General features: G+C 36.0%; 1 protein-coding gene across 9 annotated transcripts in view; it reads left to right on the top strand.

The window, feature by feature from the left end:
- The window catches only part of LOC147364193 (coiled-coil domain-containing protein 170-like), a 38,927-nt gene that overhangs the window by 3,172 nt on the left and 19,460 nt on the right, over nucleotides 1-16,295 (top strand). For 3 of the 9 annotated variants that reach the window (XM_086320283.1, XM_086320285.1, XM_086320286.1), the window contains exons 1-2: nucleotides 4,520-4,851; nucleotides 11,687-11,815. In XM_086320283.1, coding sequence (XP_086176409.1) covers nucleotides 4,714-4,851; nucleotides 11,687-11,815 — 267 coding nt within the window. In that variant the 5' untranslated portion in view covers nucleotides 4,520-4,713. Of the gene's footprint in view, nucleotides 1-4,519; nucleotides 4,852-10,910; nucleotides 10,932-11,686; nucleotides 11,816-16,295 lie in introns of those variants that run through there. The other 6 variants (XM_086320287.1, XM_086320288.1, XM_086320289.1 and 3 more) reach the window with 4 other exon arrangements.

Consider the following 16,295-nt stretch of genomic DNA (forward strand, 5'->3'; position numbering starts at 1 on the left):
CTCCTTTCAAAGTACTTCTTTGTTTATTAGGTGTAGGTGTTTGACCTATTCCAAGAATTTCACAAAAGAAAGACCCAAAATATGAATTTCACCTTTTCTGGAATATTTACTTTTGGTGGGATTACTTTCCTAAGAGTTTGCTAAGTTCTCTCATGCTTGATGAAGCCACTTTATGTTTTTCACTTCATTAATTAGGAAAATAAAGACTCACAGGCCTTACTTTATCACTTTAGAAGGTCCCTTTGCTATTCCCTTGACCTCTGTGATGCGTTGACCTAGCAACAGCTCCTTTGATGTACAAACATTCTTTTGGCAAATAGTGCAGGGCAGTCCCTCATATTGAACAATTCAGATTTCTTCTGGGAACTGAACTTGGAATTGGAATTTTCTCTTGTGCCTGATATGGTAAACATTTATGGTTTTTACTTTCTACTAAATGAAGCATAGCATACTGTATTTTTCTAATGTGAATATTGATAAATCTTACGAATGTTGTGAAAGAATTCAGTAGTTATGTACAGACCTAAAATCATAGAATAATTGTGTCATATGGCTGTATTTTATTTTTCATTTGAGACTTCTATTATATTTTTATTATATTTTTGTAAGGTAAATTTGGAAGAACAGTATTATCACTTATATGAGTTAACTTTGTATTTAAGAGTGGTGTTTTGTTTTTTTCCTGTTGGGTTCTTTAGTTGTTCAAACTGTGTTTTGGGGGCCTAGTATGTTCAAGCTGGTTTTAGAAAAGGCAGAGGAACCAGAGATCAAATTGCCAACATCCGCTGGATTATGGAAAAAGCAAGAGAGTTCCAGAAAAACATCTATTTCTGCTTTATTGACTATGCCAAAGCCTTTGACTATGTGGATCATAATAAACTGTGGAAAATTCTGAAAGAGATGGGAATACCAGACCACCTGACCTGCCTCTTGAGAAATCTATAGGCAGGTCAGGAAGCAACAGTTAGAACTGGACATGGAACAACAGACTGGTTCCAAATAGGAAAAGGAGTACGTCAAGGCTGTATATTGTCAGCCTGCTTATTTAACTTCTGTGCAGAGTACATCATGAGAAACGCTGGACTGGAAGAAGCACAAGCTGGAATCAAGATTGCCGGGAGAAATATCAATAACCTCAGATATGCAGATGACACAACCCTTATGGCAGAAAGTGAAGAGGAACTTTAGCCTTGTGATGAAAGTTAAAAAAGGAGAGTGAAAAAGTTGGCTTAAAAAGCTCAACATTCAGAAAACAGAGATCATGGCATCTGGTCCCATCGCTTCATGGGAAATAGATGGGGAAACAGTGGAAACAGTGTCAGACTTTATTTTTTTGGGCTCCAAAATCACTGCAGATGGTGATTGCAGCCATGAAATTAAAAGACGCTTACTCCTTGGATGAAAAGTTATGACCAACCTAGATAGTATATTCAAAAGCAGAGACATTACTTTGCCAACAAAGGTCCGTCTAGTCAAGGCTATGGTTTTTCCTGTGGTCATGTGTGGATGTGAGAGTTGGACTGTGAAGAAAGTTGAGTGCCGAAGAATTGATGCTTTTGAACTGTGATGTTGCAGAAGACTCTTGAGAGTCCCTTGGACAAGGAGATCCAACCAGTCCATTCTAAAGGAGATCAGTCCTGGGTGTTCATTGGAAAGACATGCTGAAGCTGAAACTCCAGTACTTTGGCCACCTCATGTGAAGAGTTGACTCATTGGAAAAGACTCTGATGCTGGGAGGGATTGGGGGCAGGAGGAGAAGGGGATGACAGAGGATGAGATGGCTGGATGGCATCACCGACTCGATGGACGTGAGTTTGGATGAACTCCAGGAGTTGGTGATGGACAAGGAGGCCTGGTATGCTGTGATTCATGGGGTTGCAAAGAGTCGGACACGACTGAGCTGAACTGAACTGAGTATGGAATGATAGAGATAAACCAGAAATAGATTCTGCTCTTAATGTAGCTTTAATGTAGTAGGAGAGATCAGATTTTTACCTCATACAATATTGAATGACATAACAATCAAAGGAAATGCATAGATCATATACTCTTAAGAATTAGGAAGAGAGAGAGATTATTCTCACCTTGCATGAATCAAGGAAGGAGATGGTACTTGAGATACTGTAAGATTAGTTCATGCTTCTGGGAATATATTTTGGCCCACATAGTACCTTGTTTCTTAGAAGCAATATAAATGAAACTCTTAAGTTGTTTTTAATAGAGCATAAGATTCATAAAATGGTAAAGAAATTTAAAAAAAAAGAAGAGGATAGGATTCTTAAGAAAACCTTTGTCTCCAGTATGATCCTTGTTCCAGGACTGAGGAGCAGTTTATTCCTCCTTTTCAGTTCACCAAAACTTAAGTGAGTTCAGTTCAGTTGCTCAGACGTGTCCGACTCTTTGCGACACCATGGACTGCAACAAGCCAGGCCTCCCTGTCCATCGCCAACTCCCAGAGTTTACTCAAACTCATGTCCATTGAGTCGCTGATGCCATCCAGCCATCTCATCCTCTGTCGTCCCCTTCTCCTCCTGCCTTCAATCTTTCCCAGCATCAGGGTCTTTTCCAGTGAATCAGTTCTTTGCATCAGGTGGCTGAAGTATTGGAGTTTCAGCTTCAACATCAGTCCTTCCAGTGAATATTCAGGATGGACTGCTTGGATCTCCTTGCAGTCCAAGGGACTCTCAAGAGTCTTCTCCAACACCGCAGTTCCAGCTTGTGCTTCTTCCAGTCCAGCGTTTCTCATGATGTACTCTGCATATAAGTTAAATAAGCAGGCTGACAATATATAGCCTTGACGTACTCCTTTTCCTATTTGGAACCAGTCTGTTGTTCCATGTCCAGTTCTAACTGTTGCTTCCTGACCTGCATACAGATTTCTCAAGAGGCAGGTCACGTGGTCTGGTATTCCCATAGAGGAATTTTCCAGAGTTTGTTGTGGTCCACACAGTCAAAGGCTTTGACATAGTCAATAAAGCAGAAGTAAATGTTTTTCTGGAACTCTCTTGCTTTTTCGATGATCCAACAGATGTTGGCAATTTGATCTCTGGTTCCCCTGCCTTTTCTAAATCCATCTTGAACATCTGGAAGTTCATGGTTCACATACTGTTGAAGCCTGGCTTGGAGAATTTTGAGCATTACTTTGCTAGCATGTGAGATGAGTGCAATTGTGCGATAGTTTGAGCATTCTTTGGCATTGCCTTTCTTTGGGATTGGAGTGAAAACTGACCTTTTCCAGTTCTGTGGCCCCTGCTGAGTTTTCCAAATTTGCTGGCATATTGAGTGCAGCACTTTCACAGCATCATCTTTTAGAATTTGAAATAGTTCAACTGGAATTCCATCACCTCCCATTAGCTTTGTTCATAGTGATGCTTCCTAAGGGCCACTTGACTTCGCATTCCAGGATATCTGGCTCTAGGTTGATGATCACACCATCACGATTATCTGGGTCTTGAAGGTCTTTTTTTGTATAGTTCTGTGTATTCTTGCCATCTCTTCTTAATATCTTCTGTTTCTGTTAGGTCCATACCATTTCTGTCCTTTATTAAGCCCATCTTTGCGTGAAATGTTCCCTTGGTATCTCTAATTTCCTTGAAGAAATATCTAGACTTTCTAATTCTATTGTTTGCCTCTATTTCTTTGCACTGATCACTGAGGAAGGCGTTCTTTAAGTCTATTCTTTGGTTCTTAGAAAAGGAATTGATATAGTAATGATTTTAAGTATCGAATAATTAAAATGAGGAAGAGACTAAAGTTTCATTAGAGATATTTGTTCTTTAATAATTGTCTTCAGTATTAATAAATCTGGAATAAGTAATAGAGGAATTTCAAAATAGATTTCCAGGGTTAGTAAAGAAAACCAGGGTTTCATACTTTCAGCTCAATATTCTTCAGCTCACACCCTCTTGATATTTTTTGTTCTGGAACTGTTCCATTTTCTGGGAGATACCACCAGCAAAGGAAACTCATACCCTATTTGCATGCAGCCCTCTCAGTGCACAGTTTCTAAATGCCACATTTCCCCCACTAGAGTTCATTCTCTGATCTTAAAAAAGAAATCTCCATCTTATTGCTTAATAAAATATATAGATAATAATTTGGAAGGTGTCTTTCTTCTATTTCTCTTATTGAAAAGAAAGATAATACATGAACTGGGTAGGGAAAATGGATTTAAGGCAGTATTGAGTTCTTAGGAAATTGAATTTATAAAATTCATAATGTGAGGTTACATTTTATGTTTCTCTGGGACAGAGCACTATGAGCTATCACATGTTACATTAACTCATTTTAGACACTAGCTTTTGACTGAATCTTGAGGGATATAGTTATATTTCCTATAGACTCAGAAATTGAAAATGAAGGAAATTTGCAAGTCAGGTATCTAAAGATATGATTCACAAGTAGCATTTAAGTATGATATAAGTGCATATGTGTATATCAGCAGGCTATTTTCAACCAGTTGTAATTTAAGCACTGTTTTGATACTGCCTTTAGAAACTAGATCTGTCTTATCTCCAAGCTACAGGTTCAGCGGGCAGCTTCTTCTGAGGTCTGGCTAAACTATAAGGATCTGACGTGGAACCTTCGCAGAGACATTGCTGTGGGCGCTGGCCAGACCTCAGCATCTTTTCCTGACCACTCTATGAAAACTCTTCTTGGAAGCACCTTGGTTCACCATTAGTAGATCTTGTTCATGCTTCTTTTATCTCCATCATGTCAAGCCCTGTCCAGTTTTTAAACCACTCAAATCCAGGGAAGCTGGCTACTGCCCAAAGCAAAGGACCCCGCAAGGCTAAGCCGTTGGAAGTCAAACATATATCAGCTTACGCATCTCGGAAAAATAGCTCAGGGGTAAGTTGTACTCTGGGATTTATTTAATTTTTTCTGTTCTCAGGAGGAAGAGGTAAAACAGCGTCTTGCACAAGCAAGAGCTAGCAGAAAGGAAAATTCAGTTCTGTTTGCCCCCTCGCCTGTGGAGCACCCTTCCAATGCACGACTCAAGACATGAGTCAAAGATCTCACTTCCAGTTCCTGACTTAACTCTAGAACAAGGAGCAATGAAATTTCTGAATCTAATGGAACCTCAAAGTGAATTTTACTTATTTTTGCCTTTTTGGTGATTCTGATATTTCACCAAGGCCCACAGTCCCAAAACAATATAAAGGGCCTCTGAGTTAATTTGATCCAACCCTATCATTTTGCAGATTAGCAAACTGAACACTGGAAAGAGGCCACAGTGATTTAAGGGCAGAACTGAGTAGTCTGACTCTCATCACCTTTCTGTTGTCCCATATTACCCCCTTGATATACAGCCTTGTTTTATTAGGGCTGGACCCTGATGAGACTGTTTCTGGAAATTAAATACCCTCTTGGGTCAGATGATATTTTTAAGACCATTAGACAGATCCATCTATTCTTTAGCTTGTAACTCCTAGGAGATGAAGTCTGAGCTGTGGGGTAAGGATGGGGGCTTAGGGGACTGGTTTATTTCCATCCCCTATTGTCTTTAAATGAGAATAATTAACCTAGTTTCTTCCCTAGGAAAGGAAATGTATTACATTAAAAGTAAATAAGTCAACAGATGAATGGATAAAGAAAATGTGATACATGTATTCTTTAGAAGAATATTCTTCAGCCTTTAAAAAAAAGGAAATCCTGCCATCTTCAACAACATAGATGAACCTGCAAGACATTCTTACTTAGTGAAATAAGCCAAACAAAGACTAATACTACATGATCTCACTTATATGTAAAATCTAAAACAAACTTACAGAAACAGAGTGGAATGGTGATTTCCTGAGATGGTGGGAAGAAGGAAATGAGATGTTGGTTAAAGGGGACATTATTTTTGCAAGATAAATAAGTTCTGGAGATCTAATGTTCAGCAATGTGACTATGTATATATATATATATAGTTAATAATACTGTATTGTATACTTGAAACTGCCAACAGTTTAGATCTTAAATGTTCTCATCACAAAAAAAAGAAAATGGTAACTGTGTGAGGTGATGGATATATTAATTAGCTTGATTGTAAAGATTATTTCACAATGTATACAAATATCAAAACATTGTCACATACTTTATATATAATTTTAATTTTCAACTATACCTCTAGAAAGATGGGGAAAAGAAGTAACTGATACAATGAAGAAGGACATTGTTCTACAATCTCTAACTCATTTAAAGTGCATAAATGCTCATAAATACCTCTGGGAATATAAAAAATTGTTTTATCATTTTCCACAAGTTTTAACACCATAAAATATATATTTAAATATTGGTATATTATGAAGTTTATAATAATAAAATTGTCTTATTATCAGCATGTCCTCATTTAACTATGAAATTTATTTTAAATCAATTATAAAACAAAATGCTTGAGTTTGCAACAAGTAAGTTTAAAAATAGCATGTTTTCAAAAAAAAAAAAAATAGTATGCTTTCTTTGGGACTGTGTGTGTGTGTGAGTGGCTCAGTTGTGTATGACTCTTTGCAATCCCATGGACTGTAGCCCGCCACACTCTTCTGTCCATGGGATTCTCCCAGCAAGAATACTGGAGTAGCATGCCATTTCCTACTCCAAGGGGATCTTCCCAACCCAAGGATCAAACCCATCTCTTACATCTCCTTCATTGACAGGTGGAGGCAGATTCTTTATCACTAGCGCCACCTGGGAGTGAAGTGAAGTCAAAGTCGCTCAGTCGTCTCTGACTGTTTGAGACCCCAGGGACTATACAGTCCATGGAGTTCTCCAGGCCAGAATACTGGAGTGCGTAGTCTTTTCCTTCTCCAGGAGATCTTCCCAACCCAGGGATCTAACCCAGAAATTGAACCAAGATCTCCCGCGTTGCAGGCAGGTTCTTTACCAGCTGAGCTGCGTGGGAAACCAGTGCCACCTGGGAAGCCCTACGGAAAAGTATAGAGACTAATACATTTCCCTCCAAATTTGCTTTAGTTGTTCTTTTAAGAAAATAAAACTTCACTCATAAAATTGAAGACCGTTTTGTAACCTCTCATCCTTCTCCAGTCTTGGGTTGCGTGCATGTGTGCATGCTGAGTCACTTCAGTTGTGTCCAACTCTTTGCCACCCTATGGACTGTAGCATGCCAGGCTCCTCTGTCCATGGGATTCTCCAGGCAAGAATACTGGAGTGGGTTGCCATGCCCTTCTCCAAGGGATTTTCCCAACTCAGGGATCGAACCTGCGTCTCATGTCTTGTGCATTGGCAAGCGCGTTCTACACTAGCACCACCTGGAAAGCCCCTCTTGGGGTGGGTAATATAAATAAATTTAACAGTAGAATCAGACATCAGCCAGTAAGAATCGTTGCCACTCTTAGCTCTAGGGCAGGTCCTGGGGCCTCTGCTGCTGAGCGTTAGTCATCTTGGTGAAGGGAAGTGAGTGGATCCAGGGTCTGGGGTGGTGAGAGATGAGGGTGTTAGGGTAGCTACTATTACAAGTCTATGTGGAAGTACTGCTGGACCATCCTGGACCTTTTTTTTTTTTCCTTCTTCTTTTCAGAGATAATTTCTGAAGTAAGCGTATAGCCTTTGTGTCCATGTTTTTAATGTTTAGATATATGTGAATGCTTCTTATATTGTTTTGGCCATTTAAAAAATTACATTAATGATATTCTACTAAACCTAACTTTCTACCTTGCTATTTGCACTCAGTCTTTTTGTTGTTCAGTTGTTCAGTTGTGTCCAACTCTTTGCATTCCCATGGACTGTAGCACGCTAGGCTTCCCTGTCCTTCAGTATCCCCCAGAGCTTGCTCAAACTCATGTCCATTGAGTTAGTGATGCCATCCAACCATCTGATCATCTGCCGTCCTTTGATGTCCTTTTGTCCTCCTGCCTTCAATCTTTCCCAGCATTAGGGTCTTTTCCAGTGAGTTAGCTCTTTGCATCAGGTGACTAAAGTATTGGAGCTTCAGCTTGCATCAGTCCTTCCAATGAATATTCAGGGTTGATTTCCTTAAGGATGGACTGGTTGGATCTCCTTGCAGTTCAAGGGACTCTCAAGAGTCTTCTGCAACACCCAGTTCAATAGCATCAATTCTTTGGCGCTCAGCCTTATATGGGTGTTTTCTGTTTGTTTTTTGGTAGTCTTTTTTGTTTGTTTTATTTAATGGACTTTTAAAAAAATTGGAGTATAGCTGCTTTATGATGCTGTGTTAGTTTCTTTGTATAATGAAGTGAATCAGCTATACATATTCGTATATCCCCTCTGTCTTGGACCTTCCTCACACCTTCTGCTCCTGCCATCCCATTCATCTAAGTCACCACACAGAGCACCCAAGCTTAGCTCACTGTGCTATACAGCAGGTTCCCACTAGCTATCTACTTTATACATGGCTGTGGACACATGTCAATCCCAATCTCTCAGTTCATCCCCTGCCCTGCCCGTGTCCATGCATCTGTCTGCTATGTCTGTGTCTCTATTCCTGCCCTGAAAATAGATTTATGTTTTTAAGAGAAGTTTTTTTTATTCATATAAATTTAGTCTGTGCGTGATAATTCCTGCATAGAATTCCAATACAAATTATATTAATATATCAATTTTTATACATTTTAATTTTTTATTATATAAGCAAGCTTCAGCGAGCTTCACATACAGCATCCCTCCTTGTTCATTTCTTCTAAACTATGAAATAAGAAAAGAATTTGAAAGAACTTATCTATAAAAATTGCAGGTTGAATATTTCTTATTTTTATAAATTAAAAGCCTAATGAAACATAATGGTTACTGTTTTTTCTTTTTGTTATTGGTGTTTGAAATCTTAGCAATATTGTGATATGTTAAGAACTTAGCACATTTTAATCAATTTGCTCTTTTGTTTTATATCTCAGGTACATTGTCGAGTTAATCATGCTTAGTTCATGGTACAATATCATCTTTCTGTACAGGGCTCCTCTTGCTTTACTTTTTCTCCATCTCCATTTCTGTCTCATCTAATACATTTGATGTATGTCTTTGGATATAGATACATCTTTTAAAAATATGTAGTTTTGTTTTGTGAATGGATTTTTAAAAAATATACATAGGAAAGAACTATAAAATGTATATGCACAGGCTAGGTAATAAAACAAATACCTGTAAACCCACCACCCAACATCTTAAAACACTCCAATACCTGAGAAGCGTCCTCTTTGCCACTTACTAACTGAATCCCTTTATTCCTACCTACACTTACAAATAGTGGCTTTTATGAGTTTTGTGTCAATCATTCTCTTTGCTTTTCTTCCAAGTTTTAGCACTTATATAAGAATCCCTAATAAATATTAATTTTATGTTTAAAAGTTTACTTAATGTAATTATACTATTTCTGTCTTTTTGTTACTTCTTTCACTTCATGAGATTTGTGTCACTTTGTGCGCATTCAGTAATGATTCTATTGTATAAAGATGCCATAAATTACCCATTAAATCTTACTTGACATGTGGGTTGTTTTCAGTTTTTGCTCTTTCAAGTAACATTGATAATCTTTGCTTTTAACTGGAAAGTTTAGTTCGTTTACATTTATTGATGTTATTGATTATGTGGGTGTCTTTCTATCAGCGTATGTATAATCTACTTGTCCTGTTATCTTGTTTCCTTTTCTCTCCTATCATACACAAAAGTGATTGTTTTTGTTTTGTTGTATTGCATTTATTTCTTTTTTTCTCATTTTTTTTTCTACAAGTTTAAGAGTTATATGCTATATGACTATTGTTTTAATAGTATATTAGTGATTTTAAAATATATAATCAGCAAAGTTAACAGAAGTTTTTATGGTTACTCTTGAGAAATCTGAATATTTTATTATAATGCTTTAAACTGTTTTTCTCCTCTCAGTCTATATGCTTTTATTTTGTCCTGCACTGGTTCTATTCTTTATTTTCAACCCCATAAATCACAGTTTTAAAATTAATGTTTATGTAATTATGCTCACGTAATATTTACTGTTATTTTTTATTCACTTTTCTTTCTTGTATCTCAGACTTTGTGAGTTCATTTTCTTTCTTTAAAATTCTCTTAAGTAAGGGCCTGTTGGTGGTAAATTCAATTTTTGTCTAAAATGTGTTTATTTTACTCTTAATCTTGGAACATAATTTAAGTAGAAATTCTGGTTGGCACTTACCTTATGTCTTTGATTTGAACAAGTAGTCCTGTCTTAGCCACTATTTTGAAATTTGAAAGTATGCTTTTGGCTAACCAAGCCATATATGAATTAGTGGAAATTTTAAGATGCAGCCCAGTTGCAGAGATGTGAAAATCTGTGCCTTTTATACTCAGTGAAAGATGATATATTTTTTATTAGTGTATTACAGATGTCATTTCACTGTTTCTCAGCTTCTGTTGCTATTGAGAAGTTGCTCACCTGTCTAATTGCTATTTCTTTGTAATTATGTCCTTTCTATTATCTGTTTTTTAGATCCCTTTGATATTCTGTAGTTTCATTATGAGTGTGTTGGTAAAGAAATTTTTTTGATTTACTTTTCTTGGGACTTGCTGGACCACTTAGATTAGTATCTTTCAACAATTCTGTAAAATGATCAAAGCATTATTTCTTCAAATATTGCCTCTTCATCATTCTATAGAATATAGCCTTCTTGGACTCCTAACAGACATATGATAGACCTTTTCATTTTAATCTCTCTGCCTTAAACTCTCTTTCTCCATTTATTTGTTCCTGTATGCTCAAAATTTTGCTTCATATTTGAGTTCACTCGTTCCTCAGCTGTGTCTAATTTGCTTTTCAATGTGTTCGTTTAGTTTTCAAATTAAAGTTATTATACTTTTTATTTCAAAAAGTTGTTTTCCAATGTTAATTCTTTGTGGTATCTTGTGACTTAGTCATATTTTCAAAAGTTCTCTTTATTTTTTAAAAACATTTAAATATAGTCATTTTGTATTCTCTTTTTCAGATCTGCATTCCTAGTATCTTGGTAAGAATAAAATTTTAAAACCTGATAACTTCAGAAAAATGCATTTTGTTCCTTTAATACAATAAGAACTATGTGATACATTTATACACTTTTTAGGGATTTAGATTAATATATTTTACTTGGTTTCAGTTGAATCATATAAACTTTGTTCTTAGCCAGTTATGCTAATTAAATTTAGAATATTATATATACTCTTTTGGTAAGAGGAGGAGATATTGTAATACAGATAAATCTCCCTAATTTTTACTCTCAGTAAAGAGTGAAAGAAACACAAAATTGATGTTGATTTACTGAAATCAGATTTAAAAAAAAATAAATTTGTATAAGATATAAGCATAGGAATTTACTTATAATAAAAGTAAAACAAATACTGGTAAATCTTTCACCAGTGACCTTATAATAGTTTAAGGGTCTGTAAAGGCTTTATTAAGTGTGAATTAAAATTTTCTGACATTTTATGTGTGTTTTATTTTCTATACTCTCAGAAATTATGTTTATTAGATGTGCTGCATTTACTCATGGCAGGTATTATAAGTTGTTAGGTAAGAATTTTTAGAGAAATATAAAGTAGACTTTTAAGTTAACATGTTACTTGCTACTTTTTGAGACCTATTTCATTTGTTAGGATACCACCTCAAAATGAATATTTTAAAGTTGTATTTTAGAGTTACTTATTTGAGTTTGTGAGCTAAAACAGTGCAGTTTTTATTATAGGGTACATGTTTAGCTGATTAATTTGAAATTTCTTTTTGTAGGCTTGTCTTAATCCACCTATTGAAGTGGTTCCCACCAGGAACCCAGTCAAGTGCAACAAAAGGGCAGCTGATTCAGTCCATCCTGACCTTGCTGGTTTGTTGGTGAAAAACAAGAATCTTTTAGCTGAGGTATATGGATTACTTGAAAATAAAACACCATGGGAAGTTATATCCTCTGTAGGGAGCGAAACATTCTGATAAAAGTCTCCAAGTTTTATCTAAACTCAGTTTTGCTTTTTTTCCCTCAATACTGAACCCTTTTATCACTGAGGGGCACTAATGTAGATCCAAATCTATCTTTTACCAGAGAAATCCCTTTGGAGATGTTACATATTGCTGCTTTTGAGTGACTACTGAATGACGTAGGAACTGCCCTGCTCAAAATGTACATAATAATAATCTGCGTGTGCATGCTCAGTTGTGTCCGACTCTTTGTGACCCCAGGGGCTGTAGACCACTAGGCTTCTCTGTCCATGGATTTTTCTAGACAAGAATACTGGAGTGGGGTGCCATTTTCTACTCCAGGGTATCCTCCCAACTCAGGGATTGAACCTGTGTCTCTTATGTCTCCTGAACTGGCAGGCAGATTCTTTACCACTGTGCCGCCTGGGAAGATAATAGTTAAGGATGAGTTCTCACTTTCAGTAAAGTGCCAAATGGCAAATATTACTAATCTTATTAAATACTTGATGAAACATCTGAGTAGTATCAACAGATGAAAAAGAAACCACATTTGTAAGAAGTACCTTGACTTTGATAGATTTGATACCCTGCAATGAACTAAAGGATACTTGTAGGAATTTTTTAGCTGAACTCTAGCACTCCAGTATTCTTGCCTGGAGAATCCCAGGGACGGGGGAGCCTGGTGGGCTGCCATCTATGCAGTTGGACACACAGTTGGACACGACTGAAGTGACTTAGCAGCAGCAGCAGCAGCAGTACCCTAAAATATTTGTTGCAAGAGATTGGTAATCAAGATTGGAATCCCAAGGCTGTTGTCGTTGTTAAAGGTAACATAATGTGGCTGCGAGTCTGTATTGCCTCTATGGTTACCTTTAAGTAAAATGTTCTAAGTGCTGATATTGTGGGACATTGGATAATGCCTTTTGAATAAGTAGCTATCTGTTGTTTCTATATTGGTTTGCTTGGGCTGCCGTAATAAAGTGCCATGGCCTGGCTGGCTTAGTTAACAGAAATTTACTTTTTCATAATTCTGGAGGCGAGAAGTCCAATATAAGGTGTCAACAGGGCTAGTTTCTTCTTCTTTTTAATGTTTCCCCCAGGTTTATTGCCATATAACTGACATAACATTGTGTAAATTTAAGATGTACAGTATGGTGATTTGACGTACATATGTGTTGTGAAGTGATCACCCCAATAAGGTTGGTTAATAACATCCATCACCTCGCATAATTACTTTTTTTTTTCATGGTAAGATGGTTAGTTTCTTCTGAGGCCTCTCTCCTGGGCTTGTAGATGGTCATCTGTTTTCTGTGTCCTAACTTGGTCACTGTGTCCAGGGGTTCATGTGTATGTCTAATTCATAAAAAACCTTTAAACAGATTTAAAGAAAATATGTAAGCTATTCATATAGAATTTCCAAGTACTTCTTAAAAACAATTTTTTACATGTACACAAAGCATTTGGTACCTACACATAGTTTTTGTTTGCCAAAGGTTCTACAAGGTCTGCAAAGGTTCTAAAAGGTTCTACAAGGCCTCATTGTGAATTGATTTTGGAGACTGTATACATGAAAAAGTATTTCATAGCTCATATTGGCATTTTCTAAATTTAATAAAAATCAGTGACAATTTAACTCCAAGCTTTTTTAAAAAAAAAAAACAATTCCCTGGTGGTCCAGTGGTTAGTACTCCGTACTCTCCTGCCAAGGGTCTGAGTTCAGTCCCTGGTCAGGGAACTAAAGTATTACAAGCTGTACAGCCAAAAGAAAAAGAAAAAAAAAACTTCAAAAAATAAAATAAAATAAAAAACAAAATTTAAAAAAGTATATTGATTACAATAGAATACCTTCAGCTTGAGTCATCTTTCCCTTTCCCAATAACCTATTATTTAATTTTATAGTAACACAATTGTCTTGATGAGACAGTTTTTCTATTCATGCATACATTTAAGTCTTTCTGTTATAATTATCTCTTTGTGGGACATACAAAAATAATTACCATGTGTTTCTGTCCAATAATGGAGAACCAGGTGCAAAAAGCTATATTTAGAAAAAGGCAGATACAGAAGGGATAAATATTAAAGAATTTAGTTGGTAATTGGATTGTCTAGTTTAGGGAATATGATATTGAGCTAAAACTCTTGCATAGTGCTAGGTAGGCTGCTGTAGTAATAAAAGTTAAACAGGGAATTCCCTGGTGATCCAGTGGTTAGCACTTGGCACTTCCACTGCAGGAGGCCTGGGTTAGATCCCTGGTCTCAGAACTAAGATCCCAAGAGCAGTGAGGCTCATCCAAGGGAAAAAAAAAAGTCTAACAATTTGTTAAGAAAAATTACTGATAATATGTATAATAAGGCCTACTGTCTTAAATTTAAGATAAAATTAATGTGTTTTGCCAGTATTTTTAATTTGATTTTCAAGGAAACTTCTATTTGTGAGGGCAATATGACTGTTTTTTGCAGATATTTTTCTTCCCTTAGTGTAGTAACAAGGCAAATAATATAAAGGTGGTAAATGCACCAGTTCTGGAGGGGGTGAATGGAGGCAATATAAATTTTGCAGCTAAAGAAAAAAATCATGAGAACCAATTATTATTAATTTTAGTTGAACTTTTTATTGAGATAATTATAGATTCATTTGCAGTTTTAAGAAATAATACAAAGATATTCTTTGTAAACTTTTCACAGTTTCTTCCAAATTTTGCAAAACTATAAAGGTAACAGCCTAAATATTGACATTGATGCAATACAATCCACCAGTATTATTCAGGTTTCCCCAGTTTTACTTGTACTGGTTTGTGGGTATTATGTTCTAAACAGTCAGTCAAAATACTGAACAATTAGTTTTAACAGCACAAAGATCCTTCCCATTGCCATTTGATATGCACATCCACTTCCTTCCCATCCCAACTCCTGGCAACCACTGATCTCTTCACCATTTCTAAAATGCTGTCATTTCAAAAATGTTATATACCGGAAAAAAAAGTTATATACTGAAAAGCTAAACATATTACCATGTGACTCAACAGTTACACTCCTAGGTAGAAACACAAGAGAATTAGAAATATATTCACATAAAAACTTGTAAATGAATGTTCATTATAGCATTTTCTGTAAAACCAAAAAGTAGACACAACACAAATATCCATTGATGAGTAAATATGTAAAATGTGGTATATCCATATAGTAGAATATTATTTAGCCATGAAAAGGAATGAAGTACTGATGCTCCAACATAGATGAACCTTGAAAACACTATGCTAAGTGAAAAAAAAGCCAGTCACAAGAGACAGCATATTATGTAATTCTCTTTATATAAAATGTCCAGAATAGGCAAATCCATAGAAACAGAGAACAGATTAGTGGTTGCCAAGGGCTGGGTTGGAGGTAACTACTAATGGGTATGGGATTTCTTTAAGGGGTAATGAAAATGTTCTGGAATTAGATCACGGTGATGGTTGCACAACTGTGAACATACTAAAAACTGAATTGTAAACGATAAAGGGTGAATTTACAGTGTGTGGATTATATCTCAATTTAAAAAGTAAAAAAAAGTTCAGTATGGCTACACAACTCTATGAATGTACCGAAAACCATTCAGCTGTGTACTTTAAATGGATAAATCTATGAATTGTACACCAATAAAGCTGTTTTTTAAATGTTTTGCAAATAGAATCATGCATATACAACCTTTTTAGATTGGCTTGTTTCACTCGGCATAATTTCCTGGAGATTTGTTCAAGCTGTTGTATCAATAGTTTGGTCCTTTTTATTGCTGAGATTGTGGTATGTATATACCACAGTTTGTTTAACCATTCACTTGTTGACAAATACCTGGATAACTTCCGGTTTTTTAGCTATCAAAAGTAAAGTTGCTATGAACATTCATGTACAGATTTTTGTGTGAACATAATTTTTCATTTCTCTGGGATAAGGGCCCCAAAATACAATAGCTGGGTCATATGGTATTTGCATATTTAGTTTTATAAGCAACTGCCAAGCAATTTTCCAGAGTATCTGGACCATTCTGTCTTCCTACCAGCAACATATGAGTGATCCAGTTTCTTTGCATCCTCACCAGATCTGGCATTGTCCCTGTTTTGTATTTTATATATTTTAATATTTAATACATGGGGAGTGTTATTGCACTGTGGCTTTTATTTGCATATCCTTAATGGCTGGTGATGTTGAATCTATTTTTATGTGCTTGTTTGCCATCCGTATATCCTTTCTGGTAAAATTTCTGTTAAAGTCTTTTGCCCATTTTTTTAAATCAGATTGTTTTTTGAGAATTTAGAGTTCTTTATGTTAATATATTCTAGATATAAATCCTTTGTTGACAGTTTTTATCAACAAGCTCTATTTGAGTTTTGGGGTACCTAAATTTCGTTAAGTTCTAAATATATTTCAGGTTTCATTATGTCCAAAT

This window comes from Bos grunniens, chromosome 10 (assembly GCF_055505025.1).
Source record: "Bos grunniens cultivar Pamir isolate PY7600 chromosome 10, Bosgru_T2T1.0, whole genome shotgun sequence".
NCBI lineage: Eukaryota > Metazoa > Chordata > Mammalia > Artiodactyla > Bovidae > Bos > Bos grunniens.